Genomic DNA, 25,447 nt, shown 5'->3' with positions numbered 1-25,447 from the left:
AAAGCAAAAGCAAAATAGGATAGAATAGGATAGAAAATGCCAGGTTGCATTGCGCAGTGATGACAAAAACATCTGCCTGTGGCTGGCTCTCAGGAAGGTGTGGAGACCACTGTTCCAGAAAGCCTTCTCTGAAGGGCGCAAAATGCCTTCTTTACTCTGATAGATGCGGGCACCCAACTGGCCCCTTCCAGGGGGACCTGCAGCTGGACAGAATATGAATTCTGGTGGTGGCTCTCCCTGGTTAAATAGCTGGGGCAAGTTGATTGTCTTTCTTTAGATTTGGTTTTCTCATCCGTAAAAATAGGGAGAACAGCATACACATCTCATAGGGCTGTGGGTCCCTAACAGACAACAAATGAGAGATGTCCTGGTGTCCTGGGGAATTCTCTCAGTGTCAGCTTCCATCCCTTCCTCAGAAGCTGCAATCACTCCAGACTTAGGATCCTTTAAAAAATATGCTGTTTATAAATTAAATTCTGCCTGCTTTCAAATGCTGGGAGGTGGCCTCAAATAAGATACATGTGCACTCCTTGATGAAATAGACTTTTAAAAAACACTTGGAGATATGAGGAAATGCAAAAATGCCCGGAACCTAGACTAATAGTTACTATGTTTGAGTATCAGATTTTATCCATGAGCTTCCTGGCAGGGAAGGCAAAAAGAGGAAAGGGAGGGTGGGTTCATAATCCTTGTGATTAGCTAAATAGAAATATATCAGCTCTTCAGGACAGCTAAGTGTCCTCTGATGCAGACTCCTAAAGAGAATTTGTCCCCTAGTCCTTACATTCAGAGTACACAAGCCCCAACTGGACCAGGTCTTGCTGGATGGTCTCTGCACCAGTGTTCTTTAATCTGGCTCTCTGAGTGCCCCAGTACACAGGGGACTCCCAGATCTGTGGTAGGGACGTGCGGGGGTTCCAGGGATGGGCTGGTGTCCTTCTTCCCGGTCTGCTCTGCTCCACCGCCCTGTGGCTTACCTGTCACGGAGAGGCGGGCCCCGTTGCTCTGCCGCGTCTCCCCGCTGTACTTGTGCTTGGTGATGCAGCGGTAGGTGGACAGGGCGTCCTCTTTTTGCACGTCCGAGATGTACAGCCCGCCGTGGTGAGTAATAAAAAACCTGTTTTCTGGAGACACAACCAGGACAGAGTTGGTTACTCCCTGGCCTGGGCCACTGGCTGACTGGCTGACAGGTGGCCTTCCTTCTCCCAGGCGGGAAGGGAGGTGGTGGTGGGGGATAGGAAAGCCCAAGGGTGAGGGCAGTACAGCCTCCAAGGCTGGGGCGGGGGTGGGGTGGGGTGCCATTGCTAATAGACGAGGATTTTCCACACACAAACAACATGATAAATAGAAATTATAGTAATTGTTTCCTTAAGTGCAGATGCCTCAGGGTTTGAGGGAAAGAAGTGGGGTTTCAGAGTCAGAGATCCGGGTCCAGATCCAGCTCTTCCTCTTATTAGTGGTGACACCTTGGGAAAGTTACTTAACCTCTTTGAGCCTTGTCTGTCTAATGAGGTGCAAACACTTTGCAGGGTGGAGGTACAGATTAAGAACCAGGTGTCTGGCACATAGAAAGGGCTCCCTCGGTGAACTTTAGTCCCCATCTTTCCTATCTCTTTACAAGAGTTTGCAAAGCCTTTTCACATTCGTTTTTTGGCTGGCTCTTAACCACTGTTTGAGATGTCTCCATTTCCCAGAGGAGGAAACTGAGACTCTCGGTGAAGTGACTGGCCCGGGTCACACGGCAGACGGTGGCCTGGAACTCCATCTTCGGCATTAACCCACATCTAAGGCCTAAATCCTCTTTGCTCAATTGAAATCATTTATTCACTCCACAAACAATTGTTGAAACTAAGCTCTTGGAGGAGTGGGGCCATGGAGATACGCGATGATAATTCAGCACACAGTATTCCAACCTCCATTTTGTGCAAGGCAAAGAAAGGGAAGGCTCTCTGCTGTACTTCCCCATCACCAGTGCAGCCATTACTGTCAGGACTTGGTGGGGAAGTGAGAGGACAGGCAGGAGGCTCCACTAAGAGTGGAGTGGCTTTCTTTGTTCTAGGCCCTAAGGCTTAGGGTTCCTCAAGCAAGCCAAGAGGTGCCACTTCCACTGGGAGGGGCCCCTGGACTCAGGATGTAAAGCAGCAGGAGAGCATATAATGTTGAACCTGGTTAACACGGGAATTCCTTCCACCTGGGGGCACAGCGACATCCCCTCAATCAATGATCAGAGCTCTGGTTGTGTCTCACCCTATTAGAAATATTTGGTGGTGTCCCACCTCCAAGCACAAGTTTAAGATTTTGAGCATGTGCAGGTGGGGACCTCACCAGAGGACACTTTCTGACAGTGGAAGCTGTAGAATTTGGAGGTTGAAACGTTTAATGTGCAGACAGTATCTTTGACCAGGTTTCCCAGCCTTCATTTGAATACCTCTGGGTCTGGGGAACTCACTACCTCCCCCCACAGTCCATTTAGAGTTAATATCTCTGACTTTGGAAGAGTTCTTCCTCAGTCACCGCTGGTGTTCTCAGAGGCGCCACAGGCCCTACTTCTGTTCCCTGGAACTCTGTGTTCCTGACCTGTTCCTGCCCAAACGGGACGGCCCCTGTAGTGCCCTTTGGTTTTTTCTTCAGGCTATGCAGGCTTAGGACTTTATTTTTTAAATATTTACTTTATATGGTTTCAAGTAATTTATTTTATATGGTTTCAATTTTGAGCCTTGTCTGTATAATGAGGTGCAAACACTTTGCAGGGTGGAGGTCCAGATTAAGAACCAGGTGTCAATCTGCTCTCTTGCTTCTGAATAAACTCTGGTTTATCTAGAAGTCTCCTAACTGTCCCCCTCCCCCTTCCCCCTCTTTCTCTCCTCTCTTCTCCCTCCTTCTCTCCTACACATCTCTATACAGCGCTAGACCCACCAGGAGCCAGACACTCTGCCAAGTGTGGGGATCTGACAATCAGACTGCACTGGTGGCTGCAGAACTGAGCAGGACTGTGGATCATCAGGGGGAGCGGGGGCTGCCGAGTTCCTGTGCCTTTCTTGTACTCAACTAAAGACCAGTCTTATTTCTGAAGCTCTGCCCTACCTCTCTCCCTCTCTTCCCCTCAGACAGTGGTTCTGTGGGCCCAAGACTGGGCCTCAAACCCACAGGGCCCTGCTCAGCTCTATCTGCCGGGGGTCCTCCTCCACCATCTGGCAGGTCTCCAGCCCTCTGGATCATGGAGTTTGGGGGACCCCTGCCCTGCCCCCTCTAGCACACAGACCACAGCTATGCAGACCCCCACTCAGTCAAGACGGCAGAGGGAGGGAGCTGAGCGCTGCTGCTGCAGTTGGAGAGAAACAGAGGACACAGCGAGCCTGGCTCCCCCGCTGGACTCCGTGTGTGCCATTTTGTCTCCATGTTGTGACATCCCAAAGTCAAATGTGGAAGCTCTCCAGTAATTTATTATGTAATTGGGACCAGAATGCAGATCTACTGGAGGGTGTTGCTGCCAATCACAAGTGCCAGGGTAGGGCTGGGGTGGTGGTGGGTGTGGTGGTGGCGGGGTGAGGAAAAACAGGAAAGACAAAAATCAGTGCTAGCAGACCACAGGTTCTCCAGCCCGGGACAGTGAGGACCCTGAGATCTTGCTCCTCCCAGCACCCCAGGACAAATGGGGCCTTTGGCCCGACTGGGATTTTAAACGGGGAGTAGGGGCTGGGGTGGGGGTGAGGCTGCGGTGATGGTGGTGGGGAGCTGGGGTTTCTATAGCAACAAGCAGCTGCCGCATCTGATGTTTCACATCCTTCATTGTCCTCATTTCCCCCTCCCTTCCCCCCTTCTTGTGCATATTTAATTGCAGTAACGTTTTCAGACACAGTGTTTTGCTCCTCCTGAAACAAAGGCAGGCTGCAGCCAGGGGGATGCACAGCAGTGAGAGGGGAAGGAGAAATCAGGGGTATTATGTTAATCCCCTCTGGGGGGGACTTGAGCAACATCAGTTCTGCATGTTTGATGAGAATCAGATGATGGGCCCCGCTGGGGAAGGGAAGGAGCAAGAGGCCTGTGGAGTGAGCCCTTACAGTGCAGGGAGGGGAGGGTGCACAGCCAGCCGCAGGGGGCTTGCAGGGGCCAGGGGTGGACAGCATGCTGGCCTCCAAGGCTGGCGCTGGTGAGGTGTCCTGTCTGGCTGCCCATGCTCTGTACTGCCGTCCTTGGAAGGGATAGAGCTATTCCATGTCCTTGGTACTGCCTCCTGGGAGCAGGCTGGGTCCCACTGAGGAATAAGAGTGTGGAGCCAGCCCCCATTCTGAGGCCACTTGGAAATGCATGGAGGGGAGGATCATTTTTTGGGTGATACCATACCAGGGGGTGAAAGTGGCATTTAGTGGGCAGGGGCTAGGGGCCAGGAGTGCTGGGCATCTTGAGTAACAAAGAACTGTTCTGCCCTAAATGCCAACAGTGGCCCTGTGGGTTTACGCTCGTCATTCATTAGCCCTTGGCCTTTAAGTCTAGGACACAGAACTCTGTGTAAATGTGGAAGCTGGCTTTGAGGCTGCTTGATTGTCATGTGGTATCATCAGGGAAGTGCCATATATTGTTAGTGAATCTTTACCCTCTTTATATTATTACTTTGGCATGTTTTGCTGTCCTCTTTCCTGGTGATCTGGACCAGGCTTCTACTTAAAAAAAAAATATATATATATATATATATACTTATTTATTGAGCATCTATTACATGGTAGGCCAAGGACTTTACATGGATTTTCTCATTTAATTCCCACCACCCTTTGAAATGGATAGTATTCAGAAGCATAGAAAGGTCAAATAACCTATCCAATGTCACACAGCCAGAACCTGATAGAGCCTGATCTATTAGTCTACTTCCTATGCTCTTCTCAAAATCTGTGCCAGACTGACCCCCAAGAATAGCACCATCACTCATATGGACATGACCATCTGTTTGTGGTTACTTCTGTCAGTGGGGTCCATCCAATTCAGTTTGGCTGAATTATTGTCTTTGTGGAGAGTACCCAGGTCCTGGACTGGGCTCCATAGAGAAGTCTTAGACATGGTCCCTGTCCATTCTACAGCTGGAAGACAATGTCTTTCCACTATGAAAGGTATAGCCGTCAGAGCTGGGGAGCTGGGGAAGGTGGGGAGGTGGCTGGCTGGAAGCCAGGAAGGGGGTGGTGGGCCTAAGGAGGCGTGAGCTGTCCAGTATGGTAGGGCAGGCCCAGGCTGGGTCTGGGAGATGGGGCTGGAGTCCTGGTTCTACCAATAATGTTGGGTGTACAGTGTGTTGAAAAGTATTCCCCCAAATTAACGTCCACCTGGACTTGTGACTGACCTCACTGGAAACAGGGACAAACAGGTAAGATGAGGTCACGTTGGGTTTAGTTGGGCTCTAAATGCAACGTAGCTAATGTCCTCTTAAGAGGAGGGAAATGTGGACACGAACACACCCCTGCAGACTGCACCATGTAAAGATGGAGGAGAGATTGGAGAGGTGTGTCCAGTAGCAAGGAAATGCCAATGATCACCGGCAACCACCAGAAGTAGAAGAGGCAAAGGAGAGCACAGCTCCCCCAGAGCCTGCAGGGAGCACAGCTCTGCAGCACTTGGACTTCCGGCCTCAGAACTTGGAGACAATGAGTCTCTGTTGTTTTCAGCCCCTCATCTTGTGGTCATTTGTCTGGCAGCCCCAGGAAACTAATATGGGTTGTCCTTAGGGAAGTTCAATCTCCAATCGGGTCCTCGGCTTTCCCATCCACAAAGATTAAGTGACTATGTTTGTACGTTAGAATCATCTGAAGAGCTGGGGGTGTGGGCCTGGAAGTTGGTATATTAAAAACCTTTGGGGAGATTGCAGTGTGAGGGCAGAGAACCCCTGGCCAGATACACTTGTCAGGGCCCTTTCCTCTTGAGTCCCACTTCATCGGGAGAATGAAGAAAAGGAACCAAACTTAAGTCATGTCACAGGGTTGTGGGGAGAGTTAAATGGAACATGCCCAGGACAGCCCCGGCACGCAGTGGATTCAGTCAGTACAAGCCGCTGCTTGTACATCGGGAAGATGGCGGCCTGCTTGACTGAGGCTGGGGCCTTTGGGCCTTCAGCTCCCCACTGTGGTCAGGCTTCTTGCAAATTCTGCCCCTTCCTCTTCAAGGGTGGTTGGCCAGCAGGGAGCCTGAAGGCAAAGAAGCCCCTCCTTGGCGACTCTGAGGCCCCGTGCACAGCACTAAGTGAGTTGGCAGCAGCTTTTCTGTCTTTTTCTAAAAGGTCAGAGAGCTGGGCCTTGGAGACTCCTCGGAGCTGCAGGAACCATGCAGAGATAATTGATAGAAACCTCTGGGCTCCTGGCGGCCCCAGAGCTTCTGGATGGAGAGAGGCCTCCCTGGCCTTCTGCAAAGGTGAGGCACCCTTGCTGCTGGACTCTCAGGGAGGTATGAGAGGGGCTTGGTGGGGAGATGATGGCAGGCAGAGAAAGTGCAGGTTGAGATTTTGGGGGAGAGTGTAAAATGGAAGGTCCCAATGCACCTTTGCACCAATAGCAAAGGAAGGGGAATTACTGACCAAAGCAGAGGGTATGCTGCTTCTGCCCCGCTCTCCTCCATCTGTCCTCAACATGCACCCGGGGTGGTGCTTTCAAACCTAAGACGGGTCAGGTGGTTCCTTTGCTCAACCCCCTTCCATGGCTCCCACTTTACTCGGTGTGAAAGCTGTGGCTGTCACAGCATAAGCACCCAACAGACTCTCCAGGACAAACCAGTGAAGGAAATTTCCTAAAAGTCTGAGGTGGGGCTCACTGAGGAAGACCTGCCACTCAGGAGGCCTGATCCCAGCTTGATGTGACCCAGCTTCTCCAGGAAGCCTTCCCGGTTCTCCCAGTATCTCTCCACCTGGCAGACCTTTCGCCTGCCTGGTCACTGCTTCTACTCTCTCCCATTCGATTTGAATTTATTTATTGAGCATTCAAAATTCAATAAATAAACTAAGCAGTGTGGTGTTTCCTGGAAACATTAAAGTGGAATTTCCGTATCATCTAGCTATTCTATTGGTGGGTGTAGACTCCAAAGAATTGAAGGCAGGGGCTCAAAGAGATATTTATACACCCATGTTCACAGCAATGTTATCCACGGCAGCCAAGAGGTGGAAGCAGCCCGGGTCCTGATGCATGCACGAATAAACAAATTGTAGTCTGTGCGTCCAGTAGAATATGATTCAGCCTTAAAAAGGAGAGAAATTCTGACACGTGCTCTGACATGGCTGAAGCCTGAGGATATTATGCTAAGTGAAATAAGCCAAGCACAAGAAGACAAATATGGTATGATTCTGCTCATTCAAGGTATCAGGAGCCGTCAGAGTTCCCTAAACAAAGAAGAATGGTGGTTTCCAGAGCTGGGAGGAGGGAGAAAGTGGTGTTGATGATGGGCACAGAGTTTCAGTTTTATAAAATGATTATGAACTTAAACACTACTGAATGTAAAATTAATATTAAAAATGGCTAAGATGGTGAATTTTATGTTATGAGTGTCCTATCACAATTGAAATTTAAAAAGTGAAGACAATTAAGTTGAACAAACTGGAATGAGTGTCTTTGTGAGTGAGTCTCCTGTCACCAGGGATATTCAATGCTGAAGAAACTCGGCTGATACATTGAAGGGGAGTTTAAGTATCGAATGGAAGAAATGCCATGGGCCACCCCTAAGACCGTTTCCCTCCCAGCAATTTATGAACTCAGAGCTTAAAACCTGTCCCTGCTGTCTGTCGGTCCTGCAGATGAGCCCTGCGGTGGCTGGGTCAGGTGCCTGTTTTCCTGTGCTCTCTTCCACCCCAGGCCTTCTGGGCTGTGGCTCCTTTTGTTCTTGTCATGTTCCTCCCTGGACTCAGGCCCCGCTCCATCTGGGCCTCTGCCTCCTTGGGGAGGCCTTGTCCGAGCCCTCTATCCTACTGGACTGGGCGCCATACCCCTACCGCACTCCGTCCCCTGTGTCACTGTCTTAGGAGCACACAGTGCTTCTCCGAGAGAGCAGGGGCCTTTCAGTTGACTCCGTAACCAGCTGCAGGTTGTCTGGTACATAGTGGGTGCTTGTGAGCATGTGTTGAATGAACAGATCCTGGCCACAGAGCAGACCCTCTACATGGGACAGAGGGCCTCCTGTCCCCTGTAACCTCTGCTGCCACACAGCAATGTTTTGGGCTGCAATTCTCCTTTTAGGTCACTTGGATCCTTTCCTTGGTTCCCTGGCTCAGGGGAGTCCAGGCTGGGACATTAAAGCAAGACTGATGGCTTGGAGCCAACAAAGAGAAGCAGGAACTTGGGTATGGGCAACCTGGGGTGTAAGCCAGGAGAGTGGACCCACGGGAGCTGGCTCTTAGTTTTTTTCCTGCTCCCTAACTAGAGACCAGGAAGACTGAGAGCGTGGCACTGGTGCCTGGCGAGGGCCTCATGCCACGTCCGCCCAAGGTGGAAGGTGCAAGGGCAAGAGTGTACGAGAGCAGAAGCGAGAAGGGGCCAGATTTGTTTCTACAACAAGCCCCTCAGAATAACTAACCCCCTCCTGCAGTAACGTCGTCAGTCCTCCTCGAGGGCAGTGAGGCTCGTGAGCTAATCACCTCTTCCTAGGCACTGCCTCCAGCTCTGTTGTGTTGAGGACGGAGTTTCCAACAAACAGACTTTGAGAGACTCGTTCTAACCCGAGCCCTGGGCCAAGGGAAGTCAGGGAGTGGACACACCTTCCCTGGTGTCTCACCCCTCGTCACCCTTGCCTGACCCTGGGGACGCCCCCTTTCTTAGGTGACTGGATGGAGCGCCACACTCACTCAGAAGAGAGACTAAGTGCAGAAGTCTGCGGGTTCCAGGGTGGAACCACCTCAGAGGCCAGGACCCACATTCAGGGCAGAGTACACAGTCCAGAAGAGCAGGCCCAGTGAACAGAGAAACCCTAAGATCAAGCCGTTTGGGGTGGTTCTATCTCAAACCCTTAGACGTGAGAGGTTCCGTAGCTGGGGCCCTTGAGGAAGAGGCCTGTATCCAGAACCTATAGCTGGATTCTTGCCCTCCCTGGCCGTTTTGGGCACCCCTCATGGGAGTAGTCTGTCTTGGGATTGGAGAGGGATGTGCCTTAGCTGGTGGAGTGTCTTTACTAGTGTCACAAACCCAGCTAGGAAGACACCCCAAGGTGCAGGAATCCGCGGGCACCTAGGTACGGAAATGCCTTATATTCCCTCTCTTAAGCATGAGCACAGGCCTAGATGGTCCCTATTTCTCCACAGAGGAGAAAATGGTGGCTGAGACTTGCTCGAGCACACATCTAGGGCACGGAAGGTCAGGTTCACACCTGGGGCTCCTGAACACGACCCACAGCCTCCTGCCGGAGGGTGTGCATATGTGGAGGGGCCTTGGCCAGCACTTCCCGTGAGATGGATGCTCTGCCCTCTGTGGGCAGAGGCAGTGTCCCTGGTTGCTTGCTTCCTCTGGAAAGGCTTTGCTCTCAAGAGCCGGGGCTGGGCTGGGCAGGGCTGGGCAGAACATGAGATGAGCCCCGTTTCAAAAGACAAGAGAGGACTTGAATGTGAAGGAGACTGGTGCAGAGTGAAGGAGGAGGTCGGGGTCTCAGCAGTCATGTGTTTGGGAGCATCAGAGTGGAGGCTCAGAGAGCAAAGGAGCCCTTGGTGACCTGAAGCCCTGTGTTACTGGGAAGGTGTGCACCGCGTGTGGCTGAATACATTGGTGAAGGAAGAAAGACCTCTTCTTTCTGTTGCTTGTCCGGCTGGCCTGGACACCTGCTGGGTTCACTTGTAGGGGCCCATGGACATTGCAGGGCATGGAAAGGATTGTGCTCCAGTGGGTACTGTAGGGAGACTGTATGGAGACAGCAATGGGAGTTTTGAGACTGGCCACCCACTAGCTGTGTGGTTTTAGGAAAATCCCTTAACCTTTCTGGATTCTATTCATGCATCCCCCCAAAGGGTTTTCCCTGCTCACAGGGCTCCTTTGTGATGTCCATGGATATTGAAAGGATATTGTGATGTATACTGCACTGTATGCTTTGTAGGGAGGACTGTTTTAAAGCCATAATACTCAGTGTGTGAAGCTCGGGGGTGTGTCTGATGCACAGGCTGGACACAGGGACTGTGTGGTGTTGGCTGTTGCTTCTCCACTGCTGAAGACAGGTGCCTTCCTGAGGCAGGAGACTGGAGCTGAGGGAGGGGTTCCCTCCTCCCTGCGAGGAAGGTCCCTGCAGGCCACGGGGGGGGGGGGGGAGGGGGGAGGGGTGCATGGAGCAGGAAAGGAGAGAAGGAATCAGAGGGAGTTTTGTATCAACATCAGTCTTTGGCCAGGGTCAGAAAAAATGATCAGTCTCTCTCGGAAAAGAAGAGATTCTTAGCTTGTCACCACCCAAACCTGTTTCTGAGGTGGCCTCAGGATGTCAGGCCCTCCAAGAGCCTCAATTGACCCTTGTAAGACGGCCAATTCCAAAAGAGAAATTGCAATCAATACTGGTTAGCAGTTACTGTTCCACCTGATGTAGATTTATAAAAACAATGTGGTCAGCCTACAGCACGGAGGCTGTGGATAGTTCCTACAACTAAAGAGATCAGTTGCCCCCCATCCCCCAGCCAAAGCTGTTTTCTCCTTCCAAGCTATTTGCACTGTGGGGCAGGGCGGGTGAGGGTGGTCAACACTTCCTGGCTGGTGGGAGCTGGCCTCTGTCTGGTGGCCCCATCAGGCACCCTGCAGGGAGCTTTCTGCAAGACTCCTTCCTTCTTTTCCTTCCTGTTCCACAAGGGCCCTTGGGGATGCTTGCCACCTGGGTTTGAAAACCCCAAGGAAAGCCAAGGTTCATTCTTCTCCTTCTCCTCTGGACTCTGGACTCTCAGGATTGTAAATGCCTCCCCCAACACCTCAGGAGAGGCCGCAGCGGGAACTTGGATTCAAGTCTCAGCTCTGGCCTGGTTGGCTCTAAGTCTTGGATCCTCCTTGTTTGAACTGAATTTTGTACCCCGCACGCCAAATTCACGTGCAAGCCCTGACCCCCAGTGTAGTGAAGGTAGGTGAGGTCATAGGGGGATCCTGATCCAATAGGACTGGCGTCCTTATGAGAAGAGGAAGGAACAACAGCCAGAGAAAAGGCCATGTGAGGTCACGTGAGAAGGGGCGGCGGCAAGCCCAGCGACTCCCCCTGCAGCTCCGTGGTCCTGGACTTCCAGCCTCCAGAACTGAAAGAATGGAGATCGTTTGGGCCTCTGGTCTGTGGTATTCTGTTACTGCAGTCTGGGCAGACCAGTCCACTCCTCACTGGGACAGGCTATTCCCTGAAGACACCTGCAGCACTAACACCCAGGATCAGGCCCTGCTCAGAAGATGTGAGGACAGGGATGGGGAAGAGGGCACAGGGGAGCAGCTCCTGAAGTCCTCCATATGGGTTGAGTTCAGAGATTGGGAGTAAGAAGGGCGGGGTGAGACTGAGCCTGAGTCCCTCCAGTGGGCATCAGGGGCCAGGAGCTGAGGGGAGGTGGGGAGGGAGAGAGGCCCTGCTCAGGGGTGGGGTGTGTAGGCAACCTGTCCTGTGAACGGGTCTTTTAACCCAGGTAGGGCCTCATCTGCCTTCTCAAAGGCCCAGATCTCACCTGTGCTTCATGTTGCACTGGAGGGAAGGGAGGCACAGGATTGTACGCCTAGTCTGGGCCAGAATGTGTCCCGGAGGCCTCCTGTCTCCTGGCCTGTTGCTCTTTCCCTGTGGAAGTGGAATCAGTGGCATGCACGGCTGGAGGCGAAGGTGGGGAACTGACTAGAAGAGGGCTTTAGAACAGGTAGCAGGTTTATCTACCTGCTTTCTGGCACATGAGCTTCCGAGGACTTTGGTAGACATGGTGTCATACAACTCATGAACAAGAGGTCAGGCTGGGCTGGCTTGGCCTGTCGGACCATTGATGGGGGAGCACAAAGTACACCACATGTTCCCAAGAGGTGTCAGGGGAGCAGACCTCTCTTCTTCCTCTTCCATTGCCACCTCTGTGATAAGATGAGTGGTCGAAGAAGGCATGGGTTATGGAGAGTGCTGACATCATCCTACCCTCACGGCTCAGACTCAGACTAATTTCTCCTGCGGGACTAGGGGCTCTCACCACCCTCAAGGTGGGGCAGTGCTGTCCCCTGTTGCATCAAGCTCTCAGGCCAAGCTTAGCTCTAGACTGATCCTGCACTCCATCAGGAAGGCCACCTCCTCCCACCCGGCCAACCGTGGACTTTCAGGAAGGGCTGGCAAGCGTGCTGGGGCTGAGAACGGTTCCGGTGGCAGCTTCTCCTCTGGGAACACTTATGCAGGGGCCGGCATGCTGGAGTTGGGTGCATTGAGCCGAGAGGGGAGAAAACTGGCTTCTAATTTGCTGTGGCTTTTGACAATTCTGGGCCTCAGTTTCCCTAAATGATGAGTGAGGGGATTGAACCTTTTGCTCTTGTGTGTACCTCCCCAGCCTCGCTCTTTTTGTGATTCTAAGATGTCCCTCCAGTTGGTTGGGCAAGGGTGGGGTCTCCTTTCCTTTAGCCCCATCTCAGCCAGGGGTCTGAGGGGGTGCAGAGCACAGGAGCCAACACTGACCCACCCACTCCCTGGGCCAGAGTCATCCTCCCTCCTGATATCACAGCCCTCCTGATGGTCAGGACCACTGGGCACTCACCACTGAGGCCCCTTTTCTGTCCTATCAGAGGGATTAGCAAGGTCCACCTCCTTAGCTTCGCCTTTGGGCTATGTAGCAGATGGCTGTACTGGGGGATGGGTTTCTGAAGGATCCAGGGGGTTCAGGGAGACCCAGGACATTGACAGCATGGTGGGGCAGAGAGAGCCTGGTTCCAGAATCAGAGGGCTGAGGTTTGAATTGTGTGTCACTTTCTTTCTGGATGATGCTGGGAATGCCATTGAACCTCTCCAAACCCACTTCCTGTTAGAACTAAAAGAGTTAATGATGTCCTCAAACAGTGCCTGGCACCTAATAGACAGTAAGTATTGGTGGGACAAATGGATGTATAACTCTGGTAAGTGGTTGGCTCAGAGCTGGGCCTTGGTCTCAGTCTCCAAGTCCAAGCTCTGACAGCCAGTCCCACCATTGCTCGGGTACCTGTGGATTTTCTGAAGGGACATGGCTTGACTCCCCTGGTGCCCTGGAAGGCTGACCACTTTGGGCAATTCATTTCCATAGGATCCTAGCACTGTCTCTGGAGCAGGTCCCAGGAGCCAGGGGTCCTAGGGGCCATGAGGATGGAGGGTCTCAGGAGAGAGAATTGGGAGAAGCTTGGGAGGCGGACGTGCAGTGGCTATTTCCTCTTTCTCCCTGAATCCTTTTCTCTAAATACAGCTCTATCTTTCTCCACCACAGGATTAGCACACATCTCTCATTCTCCTATTGCAACAAGATTTTATTTCTAATTATGCTGTAATAAAACTGGAGCGCTCCCAGGCTTCCTTTCAAATGACTTGTACACACACTGCCGATTGGACCCTCCTCGGCCCCATTGTAATAGCATCTCCCTGACATTCATTAGACATGCATGAGAGGGCCGCTTTAAGAATAGAATTGCATTTAAATGGATTTGCTGAGAGAGGAAGATGAAAAAAAGGGGGGGGGGAGAGGTTTGTTGCACAAACTATGAAAACAAGATGCCATAATAACAGGGTGCTGAAATAAGTCTCTTTATTCCCAGTCCTCGTTCGCTGCACATGGCAGAGCCCAGCCAGGGGCGGCAGCCTCCAACTCTCCCCAGAGCCCCCACCCCCACTTTTATGTTACCCGCCGGGGGGGCTTCATGGCTCCTCGCTCCATGTCAGATGCTCATGGTGTAATAGAAATCACTGTTATTACAATCGGGAATTCTGCCCTGCTTCCACAGAACCCCAAAGCTAGGCAGTCACAGGGAGGAACCCTCTCGTGTCCTTAGGCCTGGGGAAGAGGAATGGTGACCACCCACCTCTAAGGCACACCCCCACCCTTCTGCTCCTTCTCTGAAGGACCACTCTGCACCCTGTACCCCCGTTTGCCACTGGGAATTTAGAGTAACTCTTCCATGCTGGGTGGCTCTGAGACCAAGGGCTAGACCAGAAAAGTAGGGGATTCACTCTGACACAGAGCTCAGCTCCCAGGAGCCCTGGCTCCCTGCTCCACCCTCTCTTCCCAGGGTGTACCATGAAGGCCACACCTGCGGCCTTTTATCAAGGGCCTTCATATCTGCTGGGGTCTCATCTAACTCATTGTCCTTGCTGGAGCCAGATCCTCTTCAAGTGGACTCCGAGCAGGCTGAAAGCACCCTGTGGCTTCCTAGGTTTTTTAGGCTAAAGACCTTAGTAGGGCAGCCAAAGCCCACCATCCACCCCCTGCCCCATCTCTGGTCCTCCATTGTCCTGGGTTCCCTCTTCCTCTCCAGCTTTAGGATGACTTGGGACACTTCCCACTCCCTCTCCACAGTTCATTCTGACCCACCCCTCAGAGTTCAGCCCACACCCCTTCCTCAAGGAGACCCTCCCCTTGAAGATAATCTGTCTCTGGATGAGGTGGGGACTGAGTCACCAAGGCCTGGCATGTCCCTAGAATGTAACCCCCTGAGGATCCCCACCACTGTGTAGTGCCAGTTCCAGCCTGGTGGTGGCAGCACTGGGCCAGCTACCTGCCATCTTGTTTGGTCCCTGGTGAAAGTGTTCTCTTCCCTTCCAACAGGTGAGGAAGCTGAGACTCAGAGAGATTGAAGCAACTTGCCCCAAATCTCAAAGCTGGGGCTGTGAACTCTGAAGCCATGCTTTTGCCAAGTGCTTTTGGTTTACTGCTTTGCCACAGGACTTCCCCTTGATTCCTTCCAATTAGGGTGCCCTCCCCTCCTGCACCACAGCAGGCCACCCAAGGCCTCTCTGGGAGTCCAGCTAAGGAAGGCTCCCCTCCCTTTCCACACAGTTATCAGTCCCACTGTTGGGTCACATCCTGGGATGTGGACAGTCCTCAAGTTTCACATTTGGATGGTTTCTTAACCATTCCATGTGGGCCATTTTCAGATTCCTAGATACAGTGCAGGCGCCTTAAAGATACTATGCATCCCTCTTCTGAACCCCATCACACCTGGCCAGGCCTGAGAATTCCTAAGGGCTCTGCCGACTCTGATTGGGTCACACTGCAGCGAGAGCACTAGACCAGAGCTGGGAGAGCGAGGTCTCCCAGTTCAGAACTGTGTGACCTGGAGGCCAGGCCTCAGTTTCCTGTTCCCTAAAGTGGGACAGTCTCTCTCTCTCTCTCTCTCTCTCTCTCTCACACACACACACACACACACACACATACACACACAGACACACACACACACACACACACACACACACACGGTTGCTGGGAGGAGCCGCTGTGCTGCTGTGCTGATGTAGACTCAAGCCTCCCAGGGTCTCATCTCTGTCTCTGTTTCATTTCCTTCATCTGGTGTCTCTGGTGACAATGGCATGCTTATAGCCAGGGAACGAGAGCTGTCCACATGGTGCAAAGAGAAGCTCCATGAGAAGAGGCTGGAGCCTCCAAGGCCAAGAGTGGCTGGTAGGTTTGTGCGCCTCTGCCTCCAGTCCCTGGCCCAGCCTGTGCCTGGTGATCAGTAAAGGTCCAGTGCTTGTTGGTGAAAGAGGTTATGGCTTCCACCAGGCAGGGCTGCCTGCCTGTTCGTTGCTCTGGCCTGTTCAGTTACTACGCATTTGTGATGGTGCTCAGAATATATTTGTGAGCCAGGTGCAGTGGCACAGGCCTATAATCCCAGTGACTTGGAGGCTGAGGCAGGAGGATGGTGAGTTCAAAGCCAGCCTCAGTGAGACCCTGTCTCTAAATAAAATACAAAATAGGGCTGACGATATGGCTCAGTGGTTGAATGCCCCTGAGTTCAATCCCCAGAACCTGCTTCCCCCAAAAAAAACATATATAAAAAGGACTGGGGATGTGACTCAGTGGTTAAGTACTTCTGGGTTCAACCCCCAGTACCAAAAGAAAAAAAAATTGTGGATGGAATGATTAGATGGACTGATGAGTGCATGAATCTTGGCCTCTTTACTTCTATGGTTAAGTCCTTGGCTTTAAAGTCAGATAGACTTGGATTCCATGGGTGGCCTTGCAGAGGTCACCTAACCTCTCAGACTCAGTTTCCTTATCTATAATATTGTGCTAATAATAATATCAAACAGAGTTTTAGTGGGCAACCAAGTTGAGGCCCTGTCCTGGTGCCTGCACAGTAACTCATCAATAAGTGAGCCCCCTTCTGGGGAGGACCAGCTTCCTGGGAAGAATTCAACCAACGCCCATTTCAGCACCCTCCAGAATTTAGGGTGGCCACAGAGGTGGCTGATTCTAGATCACTTTTACATGCCAGTTCCCTCTTAGAACCCTTAAAATTCCTTACAGAGGCCACTCACTGTTTGGACATCTACCTTTCTTATTTATGGGCTAATCAGTGAGGTCAGACGATCCATCGGCGGTGCCAGGTTATCAGCAAAGGCAGAGAGGTTCACAGTCCATTAATGTTTGTCTTGTCAGTTCTCAAGTGAGTGTATCTGATTGAAAGGTTGTCGCTACACAAGCTTCTACCCCGGTTCTGCTGAGCGTCTCCCTGTCCTCTCGCTCTAGTGCACTCTTGGCGTCTGTTGGCTCTAAGTTATGTCTTCCTTCTCCAGGAAAAGAACCTGCCTGACCCTGTCACTGACCCTGTCATCTCCTCCCCCTGAGATGTGCCCCTTACTCAACTTTCACCATACACTTGCTTTTTATTGTGAATTTATTTTTTTTTCTGCATTGATGGATTATTTTCCTTGATGGCTGTAGATGGGAGAGAAGGAGACAGGGGTGGGGATGTTCCTCTCATAGGTCAATATCCACATAGAGTGTACAGAAATCATCTTTTACCCTTGGGGAATATGTTCCCCCAGGGGATGTCGGGAACTGCAGAGAGTACCAAGTCCTCCATGTACTATGTACTATGTTTTTCCCCTATACATACACACCATGATAAAGTTTAATTTATAAGTTAATACAGTCAGAGATGAACTACAATATCACACAATAAAAATAGAACAATTATAATAATACACTACAATAAAAGTTGGGCGAATATGATCTCTTTTTCTTTCTCTTTTTAAAATATCCTATTGTTCTGTAGCTGCCTTTCTTGTGGTGATCTGAGACAGTACAAGGCCTACATGGTACACTGAAGTGAGGTGACATAGGCATTATGACAGCTTAGGTTACGACTGACCTGACCCACGTCAGGAGGGGGAGCCCAGAGCCACTCAGAAGCTGGTTAAGCACAAGCAGAAAGTCACGGGGAGTGAGACCTTGCAGGAGGACACGCCACTGTACTTGACATCTCAATTTAATCCTGAGAGGCAGGCCATACTGTCACCATGCTATGGAAAAGGACACCAGGCTCAGAAGCATGCCCAAGGCCACCACAGCTAGGGGACACCACCCCTGGGATTGGAACTGGCTGGCCTCTGCAGCTCCTTTGGGAGGCAGGCCTCCCCTCCCGCAGTGGTGCCTGGTCTGGAAGCCCTGCCTCTGTTCAGTAACCTTAACCCTCAATGATGGCATCTTTCAGGGTGCTACCAACACGACCCAGTAAGTGTAGTTGAGGGCTTCGCATGGGGCTGGATGCATGGAACAGGTGTAAGTGCAGATTCTTGCTGTGCTGTTTATGCACCTATATCCCAGTGGAGAAACTGGTCCTGTCATCTCCCTGGGCACACACTGCCTCCCCAATCACCATCACACGGCTCCCTGGCTTCCTGAGAAATGGCACTTGGAATTCCGGGCTCATTCACCAGACAGGTGCAATTTCCCACCTCTCACTGGCCGACACTTTCTGCACAATCAATCACAAAATGGTGTCCAAATTAACCTGGATTTAGTTCCGGCCTCACCTCTTCTGACTACAGCCATTTCCTCCCTACCTCTGTTAATCCTCTGGGCACCGCGGGCCTCCCAGCTTCTCCTCCTCTCAGTGAAAATGCCCTGCTGACCTGAGTGAGGGTTTCAGCCCTGTGAGGTCTAGGACTATTCTGGACTTGCCCTCTTTTCTTTGGCCTCACCATGCTTTGGGGGCCTTCTGTTCCTGCTACCTCTTCTCCAGGTTCACTTGGGCTAAAGGGGTCATAAAGTTTCCTCGGCATCAGTCCCTAGAGATGTGTGAAGGGAAACAGATTTGGGAGGACGAGGTTGGAGAGATTGGTGCAAGGAGAGAGTATGAGACAAGCAGCTCTCAGTGAATCCCAGGAGCTGTGTTCCCACCCTGCTCAAGGGCCAGTCTTGAAACAGCAGAGAAGGAAAAGAGCAGTGAGGAGCACCTGCTATATGCATAGCTGCAGACAGATGGGCATTATCATCCCTAATGCACAGATGAGAAGACTGAGGCTCAAAGACAAGGGGTAAGTTGTTGCTTAGGTAATAGATCTAGGAAGTGAGCCCAGGCCCAGAGCTCAGCCCCCTCACCCACCTCTGCCTGCACCCTTCGTAGAGTCTCCTGAGGGCCATGTGTATGGGGTGATATAGAAAGGGAAGAAAGGCTGGGGGCCTGTAATCCCAGCTACTCAGGAGGTGAAGGCAGGAGGATCACAAGTTTGAGGCCAGCCTGGGCAAGTGAGTCTCAAAATAAAAAATAAAAAGAGTCGGGGATGTAGGGATGTAGCTCAGTGGTCGAGTACTTGCCTAGCACGTGGGAGGCCCTGAGTTCAGTCCCCAACACTGAAACAAAACAAAAAAACTGGATTGAGCATTAATGTATCATTCTTCTGCCACCTAAGCTCCTGGTTTAGACCCGCCTCCTTTGCTCCTAAGTTACAGGCAGTTGCTGCCCTCAGAACTGAAGAAATTTAGGGAGCCACTGACTTAGTGGAGAGCCTGCGAAAGCCTCATGTGATTTACCAGGAGCCTGGTGACCCAGTGGCAATGGGGGGCATCCTAGCTATTAGCAGTTCCATGATCAAAGAATAAGGAGGAATTAATATCCCCGAGGTGGTCCAGAGCCTCTGATACCAGCAGAACATGACAGGACAGGAGATGAGGAGTATTACAGAATGAGTGGGAGGGGACAAGAGATTTCCGTGGCTAATCCTGTTAACAGACAATTTCTTATCACACTCATTATGCCTTGGAAGGGAGGGAGCGAGGAGGGGAAGAGGGGTGGGGAGAGGGGGGTGGGTGGGGCAGCCCTGGAGGAGGGAGGGGCGGAGCTCTGGTGAGGGCTCCCTTCCTAGATCTATTACCTAAGCCACAACTGAAGGGAGCCTGAAGGTCACACTGAGGTCAGCCGGGGTCTGGCGCAGCCTGTTTCTGCTCTGCTCACTTTGAGACCAGGGGAAACACTTTCCCTCCAGCCACCTCCTGCTAGTGGGGCTACTGGCTAGTGGAGTGTTCCCTTCCTTACATCGTCACCCTCTGAACCCGCAGGTGCCAGGAGGGAAGCTGGGCCTTGGCTCTCCTTCTCTGACCCAGTCCTCATCTGGTCCCAACTCTCATGGATCCAAGAAGATCATCCCTCATCTACACAGAGGCTGAGAAACCAAACAACACCCAAAGCTCTCTTCTCTCTGGGCCCTCATTTTTTAACTACTAATAGCCAGAACATCCTCTACCTCCTCCTCCAGATGGGGAGGGAGGAGACTACATACCTGGGGAGACAAAGGGTCCTTTCTGAAACTTACCACTGAGCAACCTTGGGAAAAATCACTTGACCTCTCTGGGTAATCATGTCCTCATCTTGAAAATACAGATTAAATAAATCCTGCCCTATCTACTCCACAGAGTCCTTATGAGGATGAAAAAGGAGAGATACTGAAGAGGGCCTTGTCATCTGAGAAATATTTACATAAAAGAAAGTGATATTTATTATCATTTTGAAATTGAGGCAATCGGCTCAGCCAGGTTAAGTTCTTGCTGGAGGCAACAGGCCTGCCAGAAGCGGGTAGCCAGGGCTTGAATCTTTAGTTCCCCCAGACCCCTGAGTGTCCATCTATTAAGGACCCATAGTGTGCTCCGGGTTGTCCCTGGCTGGCCTGGGGAAGTGAGTGGGTTCAGACCACATAAATAGCTATCCAATAGCTATTCTCCTTTCTCCCCGAATTGTTGCCTGTTCTGGGCGACAAGATCAAATTTATTGGAGGTGGGTGTGAGGTGGGGAAGAGCTTCCAGGAAAACTCTCATTTTCCCCAAACAAACAAACAAACAAAAGATAGGCACTCACAACAGATCAAAGACCTAAATGTAAGAGCTAAAATGATAAAACTCTTAGAAGAAACATAGAGTAAAAGCTTCATGACATTGGATTTGGCAATGATTTCTTGAATATGACACCAAAGGCAAAGACAACAAAAGAAAAAATAGATGAAATGGACTCCATCAAAATCTAAAACTTCTACACATCAAAGGACATAATCAGCAGAGCAAAGGCAACCATGAAATGTGAGAAAATATTTGCAAATCATGTATCTGATAAGGGGTTAATAGCCAGATCATCTGAAGAACACCTCACGAGAGCAAAAACAAAAAAACAAAAAACCCCAACAGATTGGTTTAGAAATGGGCAAAGGACTTGAATAGACATTTTCCAAGAAGATACAGAGAGGGCCAATAAGCACAGGGAAAAGATGTTCAGCATGAGAGATGCAAATCAAAACCATGGGGAGACCCCACCTCACACCCACCAGGAGGCCACTGTAACACAAGCAGAAACCAACCCCCAACCCAGGGAGTAACAAGTGCTGGAAAGGATGTGGAGAAGGCAGACCCTTGTGCCCTGATGGCGGGAAAGTTTGGTGGAATGGATGGATAAATAGAATGTTGTGTAGATGCACAGTGGAATATTATCCAGCCTTTAAAAGGAGGGAAATTGTGACCCATGACACAACATGGATGATCTCGGAGGACATTATCCTCAGTGAAATAAGCCAGTCACAAAAGGATGCAAACCACATGATTGCTTGCGCTTGTGTGCGGTACCTGGAGTAATCGATTCATAGAGAGCTGAATGGTGGTTGCCAGGGACTGTGGGGAGGGGGGACAGGGAACTGCTGCTAATGGGTACAGAGTTCAAAGCAATCATAAAATTCACAGAGAATGAAGTGCTGTATTGAAATATTAATAAAGTAACGTTGCATCTTGGCTCTGTCACTCACTGACGTCAGTTTCCAATTCCTCTGTGCCCCAGTTTGCACATTTGTTAAGGGCGTTAGTCACAGCTCCGATCTCACAGGTGTGTTCTGAGAATTCTGGGAGACCAACGGTTCTAAAGGGACAAGACTGGGGCCTGGCACACAGTGGGTGTCAGTGAACCTGGAGGGTGATGGGGGTTGGGACATCTTAGTACTGTGGGGCGTGGAGGGTCCATGAACACTGTGGTGGAGCTGAGGGGTAAGTGGGGGGCCACAGGGAGGTCCCAGTGGTGGAGAATGAAGAGCTGGATGGTGGTGGCTTCAAGTGCCAGGGCAGGGAGCTGCCACCGAGGAATTCTGGGTGTCAGTGTGCTGGATGGAAGGAGGCGTGGAGGGGTAGCTTTAGGGCGTGGTCCTCTATCAGGGGTAATTTTGGCCCCCTGGGGACATACGGCAATGTCTGGAGGGGGACATTTTGGGTTGTCGTGATGGGGGTGGGCACAGTGGGCAGAGGCCAGGGTGCTGCTAAGCATCCTACGAGCACAGGACGGCTCCGCCACAAAGGCTGAGATGTCACCGGTGCCGGTTGCGAGACCAGAGGGAAGGGGCCAGTGCAGAAGAGGAGGATGGGCTGTCACATTCAGCCAGCGTCTCCCGGCATGCTGAAGAGCGACAGAAGAAGCTGTGACCATCTAGATGTGGCAGGCTGGGCTGTCAGCACCTTGGAGAAGGTAGTGGAAGGAGGAGGTGCTCTGAGGACCTGCAGAGAAAGAGGCGGCTACAAAGAGGCACTCGCTGACCAAGCACAGTGGCAGGAGGTTGGCTGGGGCCACAGGTGGGAGGACAGAGAACACAGGGAGGCAGGGCCTCCAGCTGGAGAAGCCAGGGGGATCTGCCCAGTACCCAGAGCTCCTCTGGTGGCTCCCCCAAGTGGACTTAGGCCTGGCTGTGGGGAGGGCAGGTGCAGGATGGGGGTGGTGGGAAGCACTGAGGCGCCATCTGTGTTGGAGGAAAGAAGGGATCACTGTGACAGGGACAGACAGAAGACCTCAGGGCTGGAAAGGGTGCATTTTAGTAGCGATGATGGTGATGGTGCAGCCTGGATTTGTGAGCACTGCTATGATTTGAACGTCTGCCCCCAAACTCATGTGGAAATTGAAATGCCCCTGTGACAATATGAAGAGGAGGAACCTCTGAGAGGTGGTTAGGCACCGCCCTGGTGGATGGATGAAGGCTGTTACCTTGGGAGTTGGGGAGAATTCAGCTCCTGCCTCACTTCCTGTCACTATGAGATGCCTTCTGCCAAGTGATAACAGCAAGAAGGTCCTCACCAGATGTGTCCCTCCATCTGGGACTTGCCAGCCTCCAGAATCGTGAGCCAAATAAACTCCTATTGTTTATAACTTATCCAGTCTATGGTATTCTGTTATAGCAGCGGAAAACAGACAAAGACCTGTGCCTTCATAAAGCCAGCCACAATACTGACATTTTAATATAGTATATTTTAACCAGTACAACAACTCTATCAGAACACGGGGTATGACATTCCAAGCTGTCTAGAAACCACCCTGTTGCCACCATAGTCCCTTTCTCTGCTGTCACATTCTCATTATATTTTCTATTGGGGCTTTCAAACCCATCTTCTCATTGGTTTTCGTATTGCACCTCAGCAGAAAGGGCAAATATCAAGACTCTATTTTACATGTAGGAAAACTGAGCACAGACACTTCATCTGTGAGAAAGCCAGAATCCGAACTCAGGCTTTGGGCTCCTGGTGAACACTCTTTCTAGAACCCTCTAGGATTTGGAGAGGGCAACCTTCCCAGCCCTGCTTCTGCTCCTGCCTCTTCACAAGGTGCCATGGAATCTAGCTCTGGCGCCACCTGCATGAGGGTCCTGGTGAGTTGGTCTAAAAGCCTGCCTGGCCCTCCCTGCTTCAGGGGTGACGATGGCTTTCATCCCCTGGGCCGCACATCCCTCTTCCCCACAGTCCCTCTGCTCCAAGGTCTTTACTTCTTCTTGTAAAATTAATCTTCAGGGTACCACATAATGAAGGGAGGCAGTGTCAGGAAGTGCTTAATGAAGCTTCGCTCCCGCTCCTGGCTGGGCCTGGACCGAGAGCTGTCCTGAAGGCTGGGCTCCGGGCTGTCGGATGGTTTTCAGGACACAGATAGGGGTGGGTGGGAGCGGGGGTGCCTGGGCACAACCCCTATCTGGCTGGTGGGCAGGAAAGCTCAGCTGCAGGAGCAGACCCCACCCGGGTTATCAGGGATGGAGGGCCCACTGGCAGATGTGCCTCAAACACCAGATAAGCACTGTCACGTGCCAGCGAGGTGCAGGACGGAGCACCACCACTGAGGCAGGCCAGGGCTGCCCTCGTCTCACAGGGCAGTGGAGGGCCCTGAGCCTGCTCCCTCTTGCATCTTCAGATTCCTCCCGACGGGCTGCTAGACTGTGTTCCACAGCAGTGAGCTCTTGACGATGGGTCAGGACGTCTGGGTCCTGACCGATTCTGCAGAGTGATCCTGGGCAGGCTGCCCCCCTCTCTGAACTTTGGTTTCCTTGTACAAAATAAGGGGTTGTGCCAAGTGGCCTTTCAGAGCTCTCGGGGCTTTAGCCCTGAATCTGCCACTCCTCCTCTTAAAACCCCACAGCTACTCTGCCTGTGGTAGGGTGAAACCTAAACTATCTCCAGTTCTTGGTTTGGACTTTTCATGACGAGGCCCCTGCCTGCTTCTCCAGCCGCCTCTCCAGACTCTCCGCTCCCTTCCTCCCCCTGCCCAGAGCCTCCTGTCACCCTGGTCCCTTTCCCTCTCCTCCCTGCCTTTGCTCATGGGGTTCCCTCTGCCTTTGATGGTCTGGTCCGTTTCCCTCTCCACTTTCCCGGCTTGGTTAATGTCTCCTCTTCTGATTCTAGCTCAGCCCTCACCTCCACTGAAAACCACTCCAGGACCATCAGGATGGGCCGGAGTCCCCTCATGCTTGTCCCTGGAGCTCCTGGGCTCGCTGGGAACCTCGCACTGTGCTTGCCATCATGTGTGGCTTCCCCACTTGTGCACATGCTCCCTCAGGACAAGCCATGCCTGTTTTGACCCTGGTGGTACCCTCAGCGCCTTCCATGGTATTTGGCACAAGTAGTTCCTTGATAGAAGGGCATGACTAGGACCGCAGTGATTCCATAGACATAGAAGACCAGGAGGACTGGGGGCGGGGGCACACGCCTGTCATCCCAGCGGCTGGGGACGCTGAGGCACGAGGATCGTGAGTTCAAAGCCAGCCTCGGCAATTTAGTGAGCCCCTAAGCAACTCAGTGAGACCCTGTCTCTAAATAAGATATAAAAAAAGGGATGAGGATGTGGCTCAGTGATTAAGAACCCCTGTGTTCAATTCCAGGAGAAACATCAATTCAGGGGAGGTGGGGGAGGGGAGGGCATGTAGTAGCTTTGCAGCCTCTGCTGGAGAGACAGTGCTGAGAGGGAATGGAGTATTGCTGATGATGAGGGTCCTTCAGTCTGCAGCCTGGGCTCAGAGGGGCAGGTTTTCTGGGGCTCGGGGTCTTACCTCACAGTGAGGGTCAGCTGCTGGGGAATGGAAGTGACTCTCATGCTGTCCTGCCATGTGGGGCCATATAGTTCAAGCTCCATTACCAACCCATGTCAGGGCCCAAGGGAATCCCCAAGCCCCACATATGCCTGCCACCTATGTCAGGTTGTTCCCTGAGTGATCCATAATACTCCCCTTTCCCCAGGCCTTGACTCCAGGGCTCCTCACCAGGGAGAGCCTGTCACCCATGCAAATGCCACCTCTTCCCTGTGCCTTCCCAGATCTCCTTGGAATCATTTTTGGCTCTGAGCTGCCAGCATGCAGCTTATGACTCTCATTAGATGTGTTTAACCCCCTTCTGTGAGTTGCACTGAAATGCTGACACGTGGGCCTCCTTGGCTGGAGGGCCATTTCCCCGAGGCCCAAGGTCCAAGAGGCTGAGTTAGTGCAGAATCGCACAGGCCTGGCCTCACCCTTTAGTTCTTAGCCAGCAGCTGAGACTAGGCACCTTGTGGATGGATGGGTGGAGGATGGGTGAATGAACAAGTGAATGAAGGTGGACTGCAAATTCCTTCTTTTTAAAACGGAAGGGGATAACCATGACCAAGTTATAGGGGATTTTCTTTTCTTTCTTTATTTTTGATACTGGGGATTAAACCCAGGGACATGCTATCCCTGAGCCACATCCCTAGTCCTTTTAGTTTTTTACTTTGAGACAAGGTCTCACTAAATTGCTGAGACTGCCCTTGAACTTATGATCCTCCTGTCCCAGCCT

The 25,447-nt window shown here is 51.7% G+C and overlaps 1 protein-coding gene across 2 annotated transcripts in view; it reads right to left on the bottom strand.

Annotated features, from left to right (window-relative positions):
- Positions 1-25,447, bottom strand: part of DSCAML1 (DS cell adhesion molecule like 1) — a gene marked incomplete at its 3' end in the record, with an annotated part of 320,981 nt that overhangs the window by 87,285 nt on the left and 208,249 nt on the right. For both annotated transcript variants that reach the window (XM_081281245.1, XM_081281244.1), the window contains exon 4: positions 978-1,124. In XM_081281245.1, the coding sequence (XP_081137371.1) occupies positions 978-1,124 (147 nt within the window). The remainder of the gene's footprint in view (positions 1-977; positions 1,125-25,447) is intronic.

This window comes from Spermophilus citellus (assembly GCF_964194105.1).
Source record: "Spermophilus citellus genome assembly, chromosome: 2".
In the NCBI taxonomy this organism is placed as follows: Eukaryota; Metazoa; Chordata; class Mammalia; order Rodentia; family Sciuridae; genus Spermophilus; species Spermophilus citellus.
The sequence above is the reverse complement of the archived record's forward strand: the minus strand, read 5'-3'. Positions and strand labels throughout refer to the sequence as shown.